General features: G+C 36.2%; 1 protein-coding gene across 3 annotated transcripts in view; it reads left to right on the top strand.

The window, feature by feature from the left end:
- eag (ether a go-go) overlaps positions 1–14992 on the top strand; it is an 85463-nt gene that overhangs the window by 59103 nt on the left and 11368 nt on the right. For 2 of the 3 annotated variants that reach the window (XM_066737597.1, XM_066737599.1), the window contains exons 2-9: positions 4288–4388; positions 6034–6166; positions 10560–10828; positions 11426–11725; positions 11817–12070; positions 13887–14152; positions 14243–14528; positions 14620–14983. In XM_066737597.1, coding sequence (XP_066593694.1) covers positions 4288–4388; positions 6034–6166; positions 10560–10828; positions 11426–11725; positions 11817–12070; positions 13887–14152; positions 14243–14528; positions 14620–14983 — 1973 coding nt within the window. The remainder of the gene's footprint in view (positions 1–4287; positions 4389–6033; positions 6167–10559; positions 10829–11425; positions 11726–11816; positions 12071–13886; positions 14153–14242; positions 14529–14619; positions 14984–14992) is intronic. The other variant, XM_066737598.1, reaches the window with a different exon arrangement.

The raw sequence follows: 14992 nt of genomic DNA on the forward strand, positions 1-14992 counted from the left end.
GAGGGGGTGCCTCGAAGATGTAATATATATATATATATATATATATAGCCCTACTCACTGTAGAAAGGAACTTTCTTTCTATATATATGTGTGTATACAACTGAGGCTTGTGTTGCTGGTGCCTATAATGCATTCGACCTTGACCCATCGCTTCAACACTCGTCGTCGTCAACGACCAACTCCTATAAGTCTGCGTCTACCTCCCCACGACTCGCGTGAAATTTACTCAAATACTCGATTTTACCTCATGATGGCAAATATGCTATTTTGTAGTTATTATATATTTGGTTTACGATTATGTATATGTATATATAAGTAATGCACTGGGCTGAGTGCATAATGGATTAAAATCAATTGTTAATAATGTTGGATAATTTGAAAGTTTTTGTTTTCATCTAGTTTTTTAATTAATTAAAGCACAATGTGATTTTAAAGGACCTGGAGATGCAGGAAATATAAGATTTTTGTTCATTTGGATGAAAATGTAAGTGTACTGCAGGGAAACAAGTCAACTATGGTCAGACTAGACCGTATATTGGAAAAATCGCTTGGAGAAAACTTTACGTGATTTTTATTTATTTTTTTTATATCCAAGTGCTCGATTTTATCTTACGATGGCCGATATGTTATTTTATAGTTATTACATGCACTTGCGTTTGGATATTCTGCTGAGATTTATTATATATAAGTAATGGACTGGGCTGAGTGCACTCCAGATCAAAACCAATGGTTAATAATGTTGGATAATTTGAAAGTTTATTTTTTCATCCATAATTTTTGAAATAATTAAGCACAATATGATTTTAAAGAACTTTAAGATATAGGAAAAATAAGATTTTTATTTATTTAGATGAAAATGCAAGTATACTGCATTGAAACAAGTCAACTATGGTCAGACTAGTCCATATATTGGAAAAATCGCTTGGAAAACACTTCACACATGACTTTTTATTTTTTCAACAAAAATTCTAGTCCTTCAAAGAAAAAATATAAGATAAAACATTTTATATCCTGAAAATTATCAAATTCCCAGGACATTGTTCATCGCTGGAGATTAATACGTAGCTTCGAAATGACCTATATAATCAGCTGTCTGGCAAATCCCATGGGACTGCCTGGAATATTCCCAGAGAACATTTGGAAACGTTACGTTCACCAAGTGTGTTGACGTGTCCTGGGGAACACCCATGTTACGTAATAAATTATGCTATATATAGAGATGGATTCTTCACTCATCGTGGAATTAATCTTGCAAAAATCAGCAATGCATAAATTATCTAAAAATAATTATCTCAACCTTAAACCTAAAATCCAATTATCCTTATTAATGCAAACTTTAATTGAGAAAACATTGCTTACTGTATATATGTGTTTTATCTTTTCAAAATTAATACACATATATAATTACACACAAAAAGCAAAAAAAAGTACCTTCGTTACTTTACACACACAGTCAAATAAATTATTTACTCGACTCCTGATAACGAGTTATTCCAGTGAAATGGGATATTTAATCAATTTCGGGATACCAATAATAATGGGCTTGGCAAAGTGATCCGTGGGACTGTAATAAATTGTGGCAACTGGCTGCCACATTGCGAGTAGTGAAATGCAGCTTTATGCTGGCTAATTTCGCATCACCGCAAGGGAAACGTCGCTTCGTTATTGTGTTCGTGTTTAATTACATCAAACGTTGCTTCGATCGCCAGTAAAAGTCTTTATTCGACCAATTTTCCCAGCTCCAAACTCAGCTTCCAACTATCGATATCACACGAGTGTACTATATTGGAAAACTATTGGTACACCTGCACCACTGATCTCGTGCGATAGTAATGTACAGGGTGTAAAAGAATTTTCAGTAAATTTCTTATTTTTACGTAATAAACAATTTATAAGGTGTTTGGTGAATAAAAAATGCATTGTTAAAGGTGAAAATAAAACATTTCTATCACTTGATAATGTTTATGGAGAATTATGAGGATCTTGAAGCTTTGAAGAGTAAACTGTGATAAAAAGTTGTTTAGTAATCTTTGTAAAAAATAATAAACATGAAGAAGAAAGGAAGGTGGGAAACTGGGTGTAAAGAGAGTTGAGGTGAGATATTCAGGGGCTCTTGTTACGTAATAATCAATTTATAAGGTGTTCGATGAACTACGGATGCATCGTTAAAGGTGAAAAGAATAAATTTCTATCGTTCGATAATATTTACAGATATCTTAAAACCTTGAAAAGTAAACTGAGATAAAACGTCGTTTATGTAATCTTTGTAAAAAATAATAAAAATGAAGCAGAAAGGAAGGTGGGAAATTGGGTGTAAAGAGAATTGAGGTGAGATATTCAGGGGCTCTTGTTACGAAATAATCAATTTTTAAGGTGTTCGATGAACAACAGATGCATCGTTAAAGGTGAAAACTATAAATTTTTCTTATTCGACAATATTTATAGCAACTTATGAGGATCTTCTTAAACCTTGAAAAGTAAATTCTGTGATAAAGCGTCGTTTATGTAACGTAATGTAATCTTTCCAACAAAAAAAAAAGAAAGAATAAAGAAAGATAGTAGGAAATTGGGTGTAAAGAAAATTAAGGTGAGACATTCAGAGGTTCTACTTACGTAATAACCAATGTTGAAGTGCACAATGAACAACAGATGCGTCGTTTATGTAATATAATGTAATCTTTGCAAAAAAAAGAAAAGAAAAAGAAAGAAAGATGAAAAATTAGGTGTAAAAAAATTAAGTTGAAATATTCATAGGCTCTTCTTACATAATAATCAATCTGTAAGGTGTACAATAAACAACAGATGCAAGTTTATGTAATATAATATAATCTTTGCAAAAAAAAAGGAGAGACAGTGGGAAATTGGGTGTAAAGAAAGTTGAGGTGAAATATCCAAAGGCTCTTCTTACGTAATAACCAACGAACAACAGAAGCATCATTAAAGATAAAAATAGCACATTTCTATCACTCGACAATATTTATAAAACCTTACGAGGATCTTCTTAAAACCTTGAAGAGTAAACTCTGCGATAAAGCGTCGTTTATGTAACATAATGTAATTTTTGCAAAAAAAGGGAAGAAGAAGAAAGGAAGATAGTGGGAAATTGGGTGTAAAGAGAGTTCAGGTGAGATATTCAGGGGCTCTCGTCTAGGAGCTCCCGCGAGGCATCGCGTTATAGCGCAGGCAGCAAAACTTTTGACACGCAACACGGTCGCTTTGGGCCAGCAGAAACCTTGCAGAGCGAAATGCGATTACCGTCAGATAATGTATCAAGCTTATGCGAATGGGCAATTGTGCACACATCGAATCATACACAATCGAGTCGAGAGTAATGGAAATTTTGCAGTGAAAAAATGCGCTTCTCTATATATATATATATACAGGGTGAAGGAGTTAATAAGTCAAAGAGTATATATAGATCATCGACCTTGGAGTAAGACGATATATTTATTTTGTTAAACCTTTTCCAATAATATAAATCACTCAAAAGGATTTTACAATAAAAATGTATATTTTATATATATATATATATATGTGTGTGAATAATCTTGTTAATGCAAATTAATAAATTTTTCCTGTCCAAAATTCTAAAGCATCTCAACTGTCTTAATTTACTATAATTAAGCTAGTTTTTTTATACATAATTTGTACACTGAATTTAGCACAGAAACACCAGAAGATGAAGGTGTAAAAACTTAGTTATCTGTGTAATAATGAGAGATATCAAATTTTTTAGACTTTTTTAAAGCTCGTACTTATTTACATTCTGAGAAATCTAGAGGAAAAAATTAATTTCTGTTAAGTAGAAAGAGAGATAAGTGAGTCTTTTCGAGTTCACAGTCTGGTGCACCCTGTACACACTGTCCAGTTGATTTATAACGTAGCAAAATCCAAGACTGAATAAAGAAAAAGCTGCTTGATTTAAGAGAGAACTAAACTATCTTGCCATCTTATATACAGAACGACTCAATTCTCATACGAGCAAAAGCAAGCTTCCTGATTGAATTTAATTTTTAACCCAACAAACAAATACCCCACGCGTTTATCCCGAGCCCCCTGGGGCTAGGGAAATAACAGCCAATCTGCCGAAACATTCGTTGAAAATTTCAGTAGGTACGTTTGCACGTTAGCCATATATATATATATATATATACTTACCATCAGAAACAGCTCGACTTTTTTATCGACCCCAAAATCCATCAATTTTCCTATTGACTTAATACTTTCCAAAACATTTTGAAATTTTCTGCTCCAATTTTAGAACTGTCTTTTCTCTTTTTTTTGCAGCAGACAGCAGTTTCTTATTAGCCAACGCTCAGATCGTGGACTTCCCCATTGTATACTGCAACGAGAGCTTTTGCAAGATTTCTGGTTACAACCGTGCAGAGGTGAGAATGATTATTTTTATTTAGAGATAAATAATTATCCCTACTCCTTTTTCATCTTCCTCTTAATTTCTAATACTTTTAAAATATAACAAAGAAAAAAATTTTGAAATTTTACATATATTCTGCCTCCTGAGTGCTACGAATCCTTAATGATCACGAGATTCCCCCTTTAAGCTTCCACTTCTCTTAGGAATACTCTTTAAGAGTAAAAAAAAAATTCTCGTATAAGATGATGTTTATCCAGAAACGAGGGGTGTTCCTCCCTCTCCAATCTCCAGTGTTCTCCATTATTCTTCATGCTTTCTGATTATAACCGTGCAGGGGTGAGGCTAATTATTTTTATTCAGAGACAAATAATTACCCCCTCTCCTTTTTCCTAATACACTTATAAAATATAACAAAGAAAACAATTTTGAAATTTTGCATATATTTTCCTCCTGAATGCTGCTAATCCTTAATGATCATGAGATTCCCCATTTAAGCTTCCACCTCCCTTAAAAACGCTCTTTAAGAGCAAAGAAAAATTTCTCGTATAAGATGATGTTTATCCAGAAACGAGGGGTGTTCCTCCCTCTCCAATCTCCAATGTTCTCCATTATTCTTCGTGCAGCTTGGACCACGGCGCGACGCCTTGGAGTTTTTCTAAAGTGGGAGTGGAGCTTCCGCGAGATTCCCAGTTGTATTAAACAAGCGAGCGAGTCGAGAGTTTGCATCGATCCGTGCAAAAGTCGTCCTACGTAACGTGCACGTATCACGAAACACCAATGTCCATGCAACATTTATTCTCGAACATTTTATTCGTGTGGAGGGTAAATTATTTTTAAGACACCCCTCCACTCATAAATATATATATAGTACAACTTACATATTTATATAACTATTGCAAAATCTTTGACAAAATTTATTGCAATATTTTATTTAAATTGCAAATGTTAAAAAATTTAAATTTTTTATAATAGAAAATTTTTAAGCAAAAATATTGAAACTTTGATAGAGCAACCTTCGTGATAAGAGAGAAAATATTTGGCAAAATAATTTGAATGCAATTTAAATGCTTATTATCGTCGAAATACTGCAATAGGTTATTATAGCACCGGAAGCAATTAGCAACAATGTCATGGTGGATTTTGGTACTCCAACGCGAGCTCCAACTTAATGATTCGGTTAGTGCACAAAGGGATGAAAATTCACATCGAGCATCGAGCAGCGTGACGCGCGTTAAATACCCTAAGCAGCTCCACGGAATATGGCATATATATGACATATTGTGTAGTGCTGCACTCACCGAGTCAGCCAGTCAGCATTGATCTCAACCAACACAACACTCGTGCACTATCCTTATGTTATGTATATATAGCACCATCCTTGTGTTATATATATAGCACCTCCTGTAACCTGCAACTCGTCCAACTTCCCTCGCAGGAAAATTCACCACAACCACTTGGTCCCTTATCACTATATATATATATGTATATGTGTGTCCTGCCTCCTCGAGTAATTCCAAAATAAAATACAGAGTCCCTTTGACACGAAGGAGAGCAAAAGCTCGTACAACTTTCAGCAGCAAATATTCGTCGATTTTCAGGGAATTTCAAAAACTTTTCTTTTCTTATCTTTTTCTTTTCTCTTCTTTTCTATGCTGCAGGTAATGCAAAAGTCATGCCGCTGCGGCTTCATGTACGGCGAGCTTACGGATAAGGAAACCATCGCTAGAATAGAGGAGTGCCTGGAGGGCCAAATTCACGATCAATTTGAGATCCTGCTCTACAAGAAGAACAGTAAGTCTTTTTACAGAGTAAGGCAGCATGAAAAAGCCTGAATGTCGTGTACTCGTCATGTTCTGTGAAAGAATCGACGATTTGTGTGATATGTAAAAGTTTGATAGATTTTAAGAGACCCAAAATTTGTTATTCTTATAATTATTTTTTAATTTAATTGTTTTTAATTAGCAAGACGAGTTCACTCATGTTTTTATGTATAAACGTTGTGAAATAGTAAGTTAAAATTGCGAAAGATCGTCGATTCGAAATTGTTATTCGTCGTACTGGTGAAATTTTCAGAGAACTGCATGAATGAAGCTACGTTGCCAGATCGTGGGATAAATTCTTAGAAATTGCATTGAGACTCCATAGAGAAATAAGAGAATAGATGTATATAAATACCACGATCTGGCATCAGAGGCTCGAAGTGCGGTTGAGAGGGAAAAAAGCAGTAGCATCTCATGTGAATTAATTTTTTCAAACCAAGTCTCAGTTTTTTTGTCGTACGAACGCTATCGAGGAGAATCGCTTCTAAATATTTGAGAAATTTATAAATTCTCCCAAAGAAGAAATCATTTAGCTCTGATTAAATAAATTACTGCAAATAATAAACGTTGATTAAATTTTATCCTAATTTGGCTAAATTAAGATGCTAATTACAGTATTTCGGAAAGATAAAGAATACGAGAAATTCTGCTTGACATTATTATTCTGTATACCAGCCAGTTTCAAGAGACACTTGTAATTTTATTATTAAAACATTTTTAAATTGCAAACTTCATTACAAAAAAGCTGACATTGCTGCACAGCGCCTAAAAATGGCTTCCGTGATTCAGAGGAATTAATTTTATAATAATAACCTAATAATTCATTAAAAGCAGCAAGCCTTGTGTTTTGGTACCTGAAGAACAAATTTACCGTGGCCCTGTGTTCTATATATAGCGATACAGAAGAATAAACAAAAATGAGCGTTCTATTATGGGAATTGGACTTAGCAAACGATGCACTCAATATGTTACGAATGCATTTACCACAAGGAAACAGCGATACACTCTTTCTTCCCACACATTTTCAGCTGTCAAAGCACAGCATCAACTTTTCCATTAGCGAATGGCCAATTTTCGTTTCTCTTTGAAACCTCGACTCGCACGATGCTCTCTTCTATGTATCGCTGACCTAATATACATATATATATATATATATATATATATATATATATACATATACGTTCCCAGTGGAACATTGATTCGAACCAAAGAAAGAAAGAAAAGGGGAAAAAACAGTAACGAGAATGTACATTGATAACTTTGATTGGAAAAGGTCAAAGGTCACGAAGAATTTTGCCTAACTCTGCGAAGCAGCCTAGGAAGATTGTGCAATATTTGTGTATTGGTAACTCCTGTTCTCGTGTACGTGGCTCGCCTTATTAAAACTGCGACACGTACGACAAAATTACCAAAAATGATTTTCGCATCATTATCACCGCTTAATCATTATCAATGAGTTTCACCAATCATGCGTGACAATTTTTCGTAATTTCAATGGAATTTTCAAAGAAAAAAAGAAAATAGAAAAAAAAACAATAACAAGAACGTATATTGATAACTTTGATTGGAAAGAGGTCAAAGGTCACGAAGAATTTTGCCAAAGTCTGCGAAACAGCCCAGGAAGAATGTAAAATATTTGTGTATTGGTTACTCCTGTTCTCATGTACGTGACTCGCCTTATCAAAACTGCGACGTACGACAAAATTACGAGACTGGTTTGCGCATCAATTATCACGCTTGGTCGTTGTTGATTAGTTTCACCAATTATGTATGACAATTTTTCGTAATTTCAATGGAATTTCCGAAAAGCGCACAGATTCAGCAATTAGATATATATATATATATATATATATATAGTTCTATTAAGTAGGGAGAGATTCACGTATGATTGCAAAATGTGCACGCGTTGCGTTATTGATTTCTTGATTCGAATTTTGCAATAATAATCGCCCCATATTCTCCTTTGTATAGCTCTAGGGATGCAAGCGTTAAAAAGCAAATAATGAAAGCTCGTTCTGTTTAAAGGTACTCCACGAGGTATGTGTATCTCAGGTTCGCAAAAGCGTGCTCAGAAAAGAAAGCAGTAAGTCAGCTCGATTCTAGAAGTACACAAATACAGTGACACGATATAGGGGAATCGTATATATAATACAAAGCTATATATATACATATATAGTATATACATGTAGGTATAAAATAAACGCGGGACCAGGAGGGAAGGTTTCGTGGTGCAGGAGAGACACGTTCGCTTTTTTCTTTTCTAATTTAAAAATAAATAGGTAAGGGGGAGGGAGGGGGGAGCTATTGGCCCTTTCCTTTCGCAAACGTCCAACGCGAGGATCGCAAGTTTTTCCGGAACGCCGCAGGAAAAGTGTAAACGGAAGTGGCGCGCTCGATCCAGTCGCTCTTTTGCTCGATGTTCCCCTGTCCCTGATATCTTCACTTTTTATTGCTCGGGAAATACCGTTAAGCCGCCCTACTTTCTTTTTACATTATGTATTTTCTACCGACGACATCAGTTTTATTATGTATTTGTATAGAAATAATTTTTAATGAATAGATTCTACATTTTTGGATCAATTTGTTATTTAGTGTAATTGCGTTAATTAATATTTTGCTCAAATAGTTTGGTGTATGTGAAATTTAAATTTGATTGGTGATCTCGGTTTACGGTACATGTTTCCTCGTTCATTTAATAATATAAATATACTCATAGAGCACCAAATGACTTAAAGACTTCTTTTAGACGTCTTTTAGACGATTGGGTGACTAAAAGATGTCTATAAAAGAACTATTAGTCAAGTGTAATGTATGAGTAAATAATCTTCACTGAATAAATTCTACATCTTTAGACAATTTTATTAATTATTATAACTGCGTTAATTAATATTTCGCTCAAACGGTTTGCCTTATACAAAATTAAAAGTAAATTGGTAATCTCGGTTCCCGGTACACGTTTCCTCGTTGATTCGGAGCCCCACGAACCTTTAATGAATTTAGCATGAACATTCGCACCACACACGCGCGTTTCTGCTTCCATATTAATCATCGAGCTTAGACGAAATCGTTTAATTATGTGTCAACGTGTCGTCGACAGTCTCTTATTCGAACGTGCGAATAAAAAATGGAGTGACGCAGTCTATTGGACGAAAATACTCGCATGTTCCCCAAAGAGCAAATTTGCATGTTCACCTAACTTCCGGGTATACCCTTCTGAAACTCCAGCAAACTTTTGCAATTTGATTGATTAAATTTCACATTTCTCTTAATAAGATTTTCGGGCGATACTCAAATTTCCTAACGCACACTCACATGTAAAATAACTGATGCATCGTAAAACACAATTTTCTCTCTGTCGCATTGGTTGATACGAATTTTTGAAATTCAGATTTCAGTATCTTTATCAGCGTAAAATACTTGGAATTTCTTGAATTATTTAATGAACCCTCTCGTAGAGCTAGTTGACTCAAGACTATAATATTAATCCCACTTTACATCGCTTTGACTGTCTAGATTGCATTATATTTTTCTCAAACAACTTTAGTATTCATTTATTCGTTAGCATGCTTTCTGCAGGTGTACTTGTGTTACTGTAAAACGAACCTATATGCCGGGTGACTCGTTAACTATGATCAAATCTATAAATTGCAATAGCATATAAAAAAATGTATTGTATCATTTTGAAATCCTGACTTTATCAAGGAAAATATTATCAAATAAAAAAATTAACTCCTTCGAGGCTTCTCCTATTGGTCCAAACCAAATTCTAGCAAAACGGACATTAAAAACAAATCAGTGAATTGCCTAAGTGTCGAATTAAGTAATTTTTAAAAATATTAAAAAAACATTTTCCTCGTTATACAATTATTCCTACTACTCCAATTTAAAAAATGGATCATAATTAATCAGCCACTCGGTACATTTTTCACAATTTAATACTAAACGCACAGGAATAATTTACCAACAGCCTAATTAATATAAACCAAAGTCTGTCCTTGATATTTTTTAACAATCACATTAACTCAGCACGGTAGATTAATTACAGCGACTGGTAGGTAATATTCCACGTCAAAGCTTTTATCAGACTCTGATTCTTAGAGAAACTTTGCTTTATTAACAATTCTCTTCTGAGCAGACATATTCCATGTATAAAGTAAGTAATCTATAGAAACGTAGTTGGATGAAAGAAGGTTGAAGAGGAGGGGAAAGATGATAACAAAATATTAATGGTAGAAAAACGTGGGATTACGTTGTATTGGATCTTTATTGGTATTACACTATATATATATAGTAGCTAGCACTCGAGTGGAGGATCAAGGCATGTAACGAAAAATTAATTGAGTACGTGTGTGTGACTTATACAGAGACACCACTATGGCTGCTACTGCAAATAGCTCCGATAAAGAACGAGCGGGACCTGGTGGTCCTGTTTTTGCTGACCTTCCGGGACATCACCGCCTTGAAGCAGCCGATCGAGACGGACGACACCAAAGGTGGCCTCTCAAAATTTGCCAAGCTCGCCAGATCGGTCACCAGATCCAGATCGGTTCTCGTTTCCCAGTTCAGCGCGCATTTACCGGCCCTGAAAGATTCGGCCCTGCCAACAACTGCAAAACAGTCCCACTTGGCGCATGTAAGTCCACTATATCCGAATCACTTGTTTTATGCTACCAACACAGGATCCTTATAACCAGGCATTTGGCACAGGACCTATCGGTTTACACGCTCATTTCTCGCCAAGTACTCCTGCTCTTCCCACTCTTATCTTTATTCTTCAAGAATAATCGAATGAAAAAACAAATAGATTTTTTTCTGTTTTAATCGTTTGGTTTTTACAGTTTAAAGTGATGTTGGTCGTATCAAAAGATGTTTGACTTTTTCTTGTATTTAAAGATCTAGTACTTCTGGAAAAGTATACTGTCTCGATCGTGTATAGCTTGATCTTTAAGATTGAAATAACCAGCATCTACTTGGATCCTAAATTAACCACCGATATGTTTGTATTCTTCTTTTTTATTCTTATCATCCCTGTATTTATAAATTATGATATATAAGGATTATTTAGAAATCGGTACCCCATGACACCTTAGGAATCTGTCAAGGTCACAGTAAGAGTGTGGTACCATCACGGTGGACCTCAGCCAGATTCCTATAGGTACCACGAGAGGTACACTATTCCCAATTGCCAATTAGTCTCTCTCAGTTGAGGGAACATTTCTCGCTGTTCCAGATGATGTCGTTGAGTGGCGACGTGATGCCACAGTACAGGCAGGAAGCACCGAAAACTCCACCGCACATTCTTCTCCATTACTGCGCGTTCAAAGCGATTTGGGACTGGATCATTTTGTGTTTGACTTTTTATACGGCCATAATGGTCCCCTATAACGTAGCTTTCAAGAATAAAACCAGCGAGGATGTCTCGTTGCTAGTCGTGGACAGTATCGTCGATGTTATATTTTTTATCGATATCGTGCTCAACTTTCACACAACGTTCGTTGGTGCTGGTGGTGAAGTGGTGTCGGATCCCAAGGTAAGATTCTTATTCAGTTTCTCTTCTTTCATTACTTCCGCTTTATTCGTATAAAAACATAAGATTGTTAATTAATTTTACCGGTTCACAGGTGATCAGAATGAATTACCTCAAGTCCTGGTTCATCATAGACCTCCTGAGCTGTCTACCCTACGACGTGTTCAATGCCTTCGATCACGACGAGGACGGAATAGGGAGTCTGTTCTCCGCGCTCAAGGTCGTCCGGCTTCTCAGGCTCGGTAGGGTCGTGAGGAAACTCGATCGATATCTGGAGTACGGTGCCGCGATGCTCATTCTTCTACTCTGTTTCTACATGTTGGTTGCTCACTGGCTGGCCTGTATCTGGTACGTCACATTAAGGTGATTTTACCCTAAGTTCACACATACAGGTAACAGACACTTATCGTACCAACGAGGAGCAGGAGCCGAGCAGAAATGTTATCCTTCTCTTTGAAATGCTAGCATCGCTCTTGAGGCTGATCCACTGCACAGCACACGTATAAGTGCATATGGGATGATTCCTCTTAATTGGTCCACGCAAATATCTCGATAAAATCTATAGAGACTTTGCACAACACACGTACACTGTTCACAATTGAATCATATACATGTACAGTTTTTGCTTCCCTTTAAGATGGACACGAATCTATTTAGTCAGAAGTATTTTTGCTGTAGGATAGTACTGTTCTACAGAAAAATGCTTCTGGCCAAATAGATTCGTGTACATCTCAAAGGGAAGCAGAAACTGTACATGTACATGATTCAATTTTGAACAGTGTGCGATAGTGTCAAAGAATTATTTTCTTCGGACGTTCCTATAGGCCCGCTTAATTTTATCAACACTGTGCCTGTTGTATCTGATATTTCATCTCAGCTTCTATTCTGCTTCCCTTTGAGATGGAGATGAATCTATTTGGCCATAAGCATTTTTGCTATAGGAGATTACTGTCCTATAGCAAAAATGCTTCTGGCCAAATAGATTCATGTCCATCTTAAAAGGAAACAGAAACTGTACATGTACATGATTCAATTTTGAACAGTGTGCAATAGTGTCAAAGAATTCTTTTCTTCGGACATTCTTATAGGCTCGCTTAATTTCATACACTGTGCCTGTTGTATCTGAAATTTCATTTCAGCTTCCAATATAATTAAATGCTATAGGCAAAGATCGCTGGATATTGTTCATTAGTTTGAAGCAAACCACGCAGCATGGATATAGTATCGGGAACGCTTCAGGAACGTTCCTGTACTCAAGTTTTTCTTTGAAAAACATGAAATGATCAATAGTTCTTCTTCAAGTATGCTTTACACGCTGCTTGCTCGTTTTGATTGGCCTTTGTGTGGATACGTTAAGAAATGATTTTACCGTATGCACACACATTCAGGTATAATATACGTGTCACCAACAAGGAGCATTAACAACCACTTTTACACACCCTCGAATGCTAATTCGTTAATGTTTTCATTTCAGCTTTCAAATTATGTAGACCAAGATCGCTGCAGAATATATATTATTTTTATCTCATAATTTATCACAAGTCACATAATCACATACATAACATCACCACTGAGAAAAACAATTTTTCATTGATTCAGCTAGAATATATAAATATAATTGAATTCAAAATTAAGTTATCCCAGTGATTTATTTCACAGAAATAAATATTGATTTCGGTACTTTGAAAAAGACAATTAATATACTGAACGCGAATGCATATTTAATTGATACAAATGTATTCAATTTTTGCTTTGACAGCATTTTTAATGAATTAATTATAAATAAAAATGACGTGTGATTTTTTGGAACATGTTTCTCATACCATGTCAAAGACAAACATCAAACGTTACTTGTATCGCTTCTACTGGAAAAACGTTTATATATAACGTTCGATGAAGAATCTTTTTCCAAGTTATACCCCGATTGACAATATTTAACAATCGAATCTCCTTAAAAGGCTGAAACTCTTTCAACATCACAATGCAATAGTCCGGCTTCGCTCTCGGTTAGGAAGCTTAAAAGCAGATCAGATAAGATCAGATCAGATCACACGATACACAATTCTCTGCACCATATTATAGACTGGAATTTGATGTAGATATATATATAATTAACATTCAAGCGTGGCTTGTGTAAGATCTAAATGGAACCTCGTACTTGAAGGTATTCGATAGGAAAATCAGACGCTGATGGCGGTCTTCAGTATTCGTGGTTATGGAAATTGGCCAACGTCACACAGACACCCTATAGCTACCTATGGACCAACACCAGCACAACCCCAGAATTAATCGCAGGACCGTCGCGACGTACGACCTACGTCACTGCTCTCTACTTCACGATGACTTGCATGACTTCCGTGGGTTTTGGTAACGTTGCAGCAGAAACCGATAACGAGAAGATCTTCACCATCTGCATGATGATCATAGCTGGTAAAATAGATTTTCTTCGTTTTCCCTTCGTTTCAACACAAATTTCTTCACTTCTATCAATCACGAACTCGTTTATACTTTCATGAAAAGCTTTGCTTTACGCCACGATCTTCGGTCACGTAACGACAATAATCCAGCAAATGACGTCAGCCACAGCGAAATATCACGACATGCTGAATAACGTGAGGGAATTTATGAAACTGCACGAAGTACCAAAGGCTCTCAGCGAGAGGGTTATGGACTACGTGGTGAGCACGTGGGCCATGACCAAAGGGCTGGATACGGACAAGGTGCTAAACTATTGTCCGAAGGATATGAAGGCTGATATCTGCGTACACTTGAATCGTAAAGTTTTCAACGAACACCCTGCCTTCAGGTAAGACGAGCATGATGGATTTAAGCTTTGGTGCAGGAGGAATCGGTGCCGAAGATTTTCTCTTCGACCGTCCATTCGTTGGCATTTTTAGGTTAGCTTCCGATGGATGTCTGCGAGCATTGGCCATGCACTTCACCATGTCCCACAGTGCTCCTGGAGATTTGCTTTATCACACGGGAGAATCCATCGACTCGTTGTGCTTCATCGTGACTGGTAGTCTCGAGGTAATCCAGGACGACGAAGTGGTAGCCATACTTGGCAAGGGTGACGTCTTCGGTGATAGCTTCTGGACCAACTCTAACGTTGGCCAAAGTGCTGCCAACGTTCGTGCCCTCACTTACTGTGATCTTCACACCATCAAGAGAGATCGATTGCTCGAAGTCTTGGATTTCTATCAAGCCTTTGCCAATTCCTTCGCGCGCAATCTCATCCTTACGTACAATCTCAGTCATCGGGTAAGTGTC

This window comes from Prorops nasuta, unplaced genomic scaffold, assembly GCF_024137725.1.
Source record: "Prorops nasuta isolate Cenicafe-Biocafe unplaced genomic scaffold, Cenicafe_Pnas_1.2 PNAS00017, whole genome shotgun sequence".
Classification (NCBI taxonomy): Eukaryota; Metazoa; Arthropoda; class Insecta; order Hymenoptera; family Bethylidae; genus Prorops; species Prorops nasuta.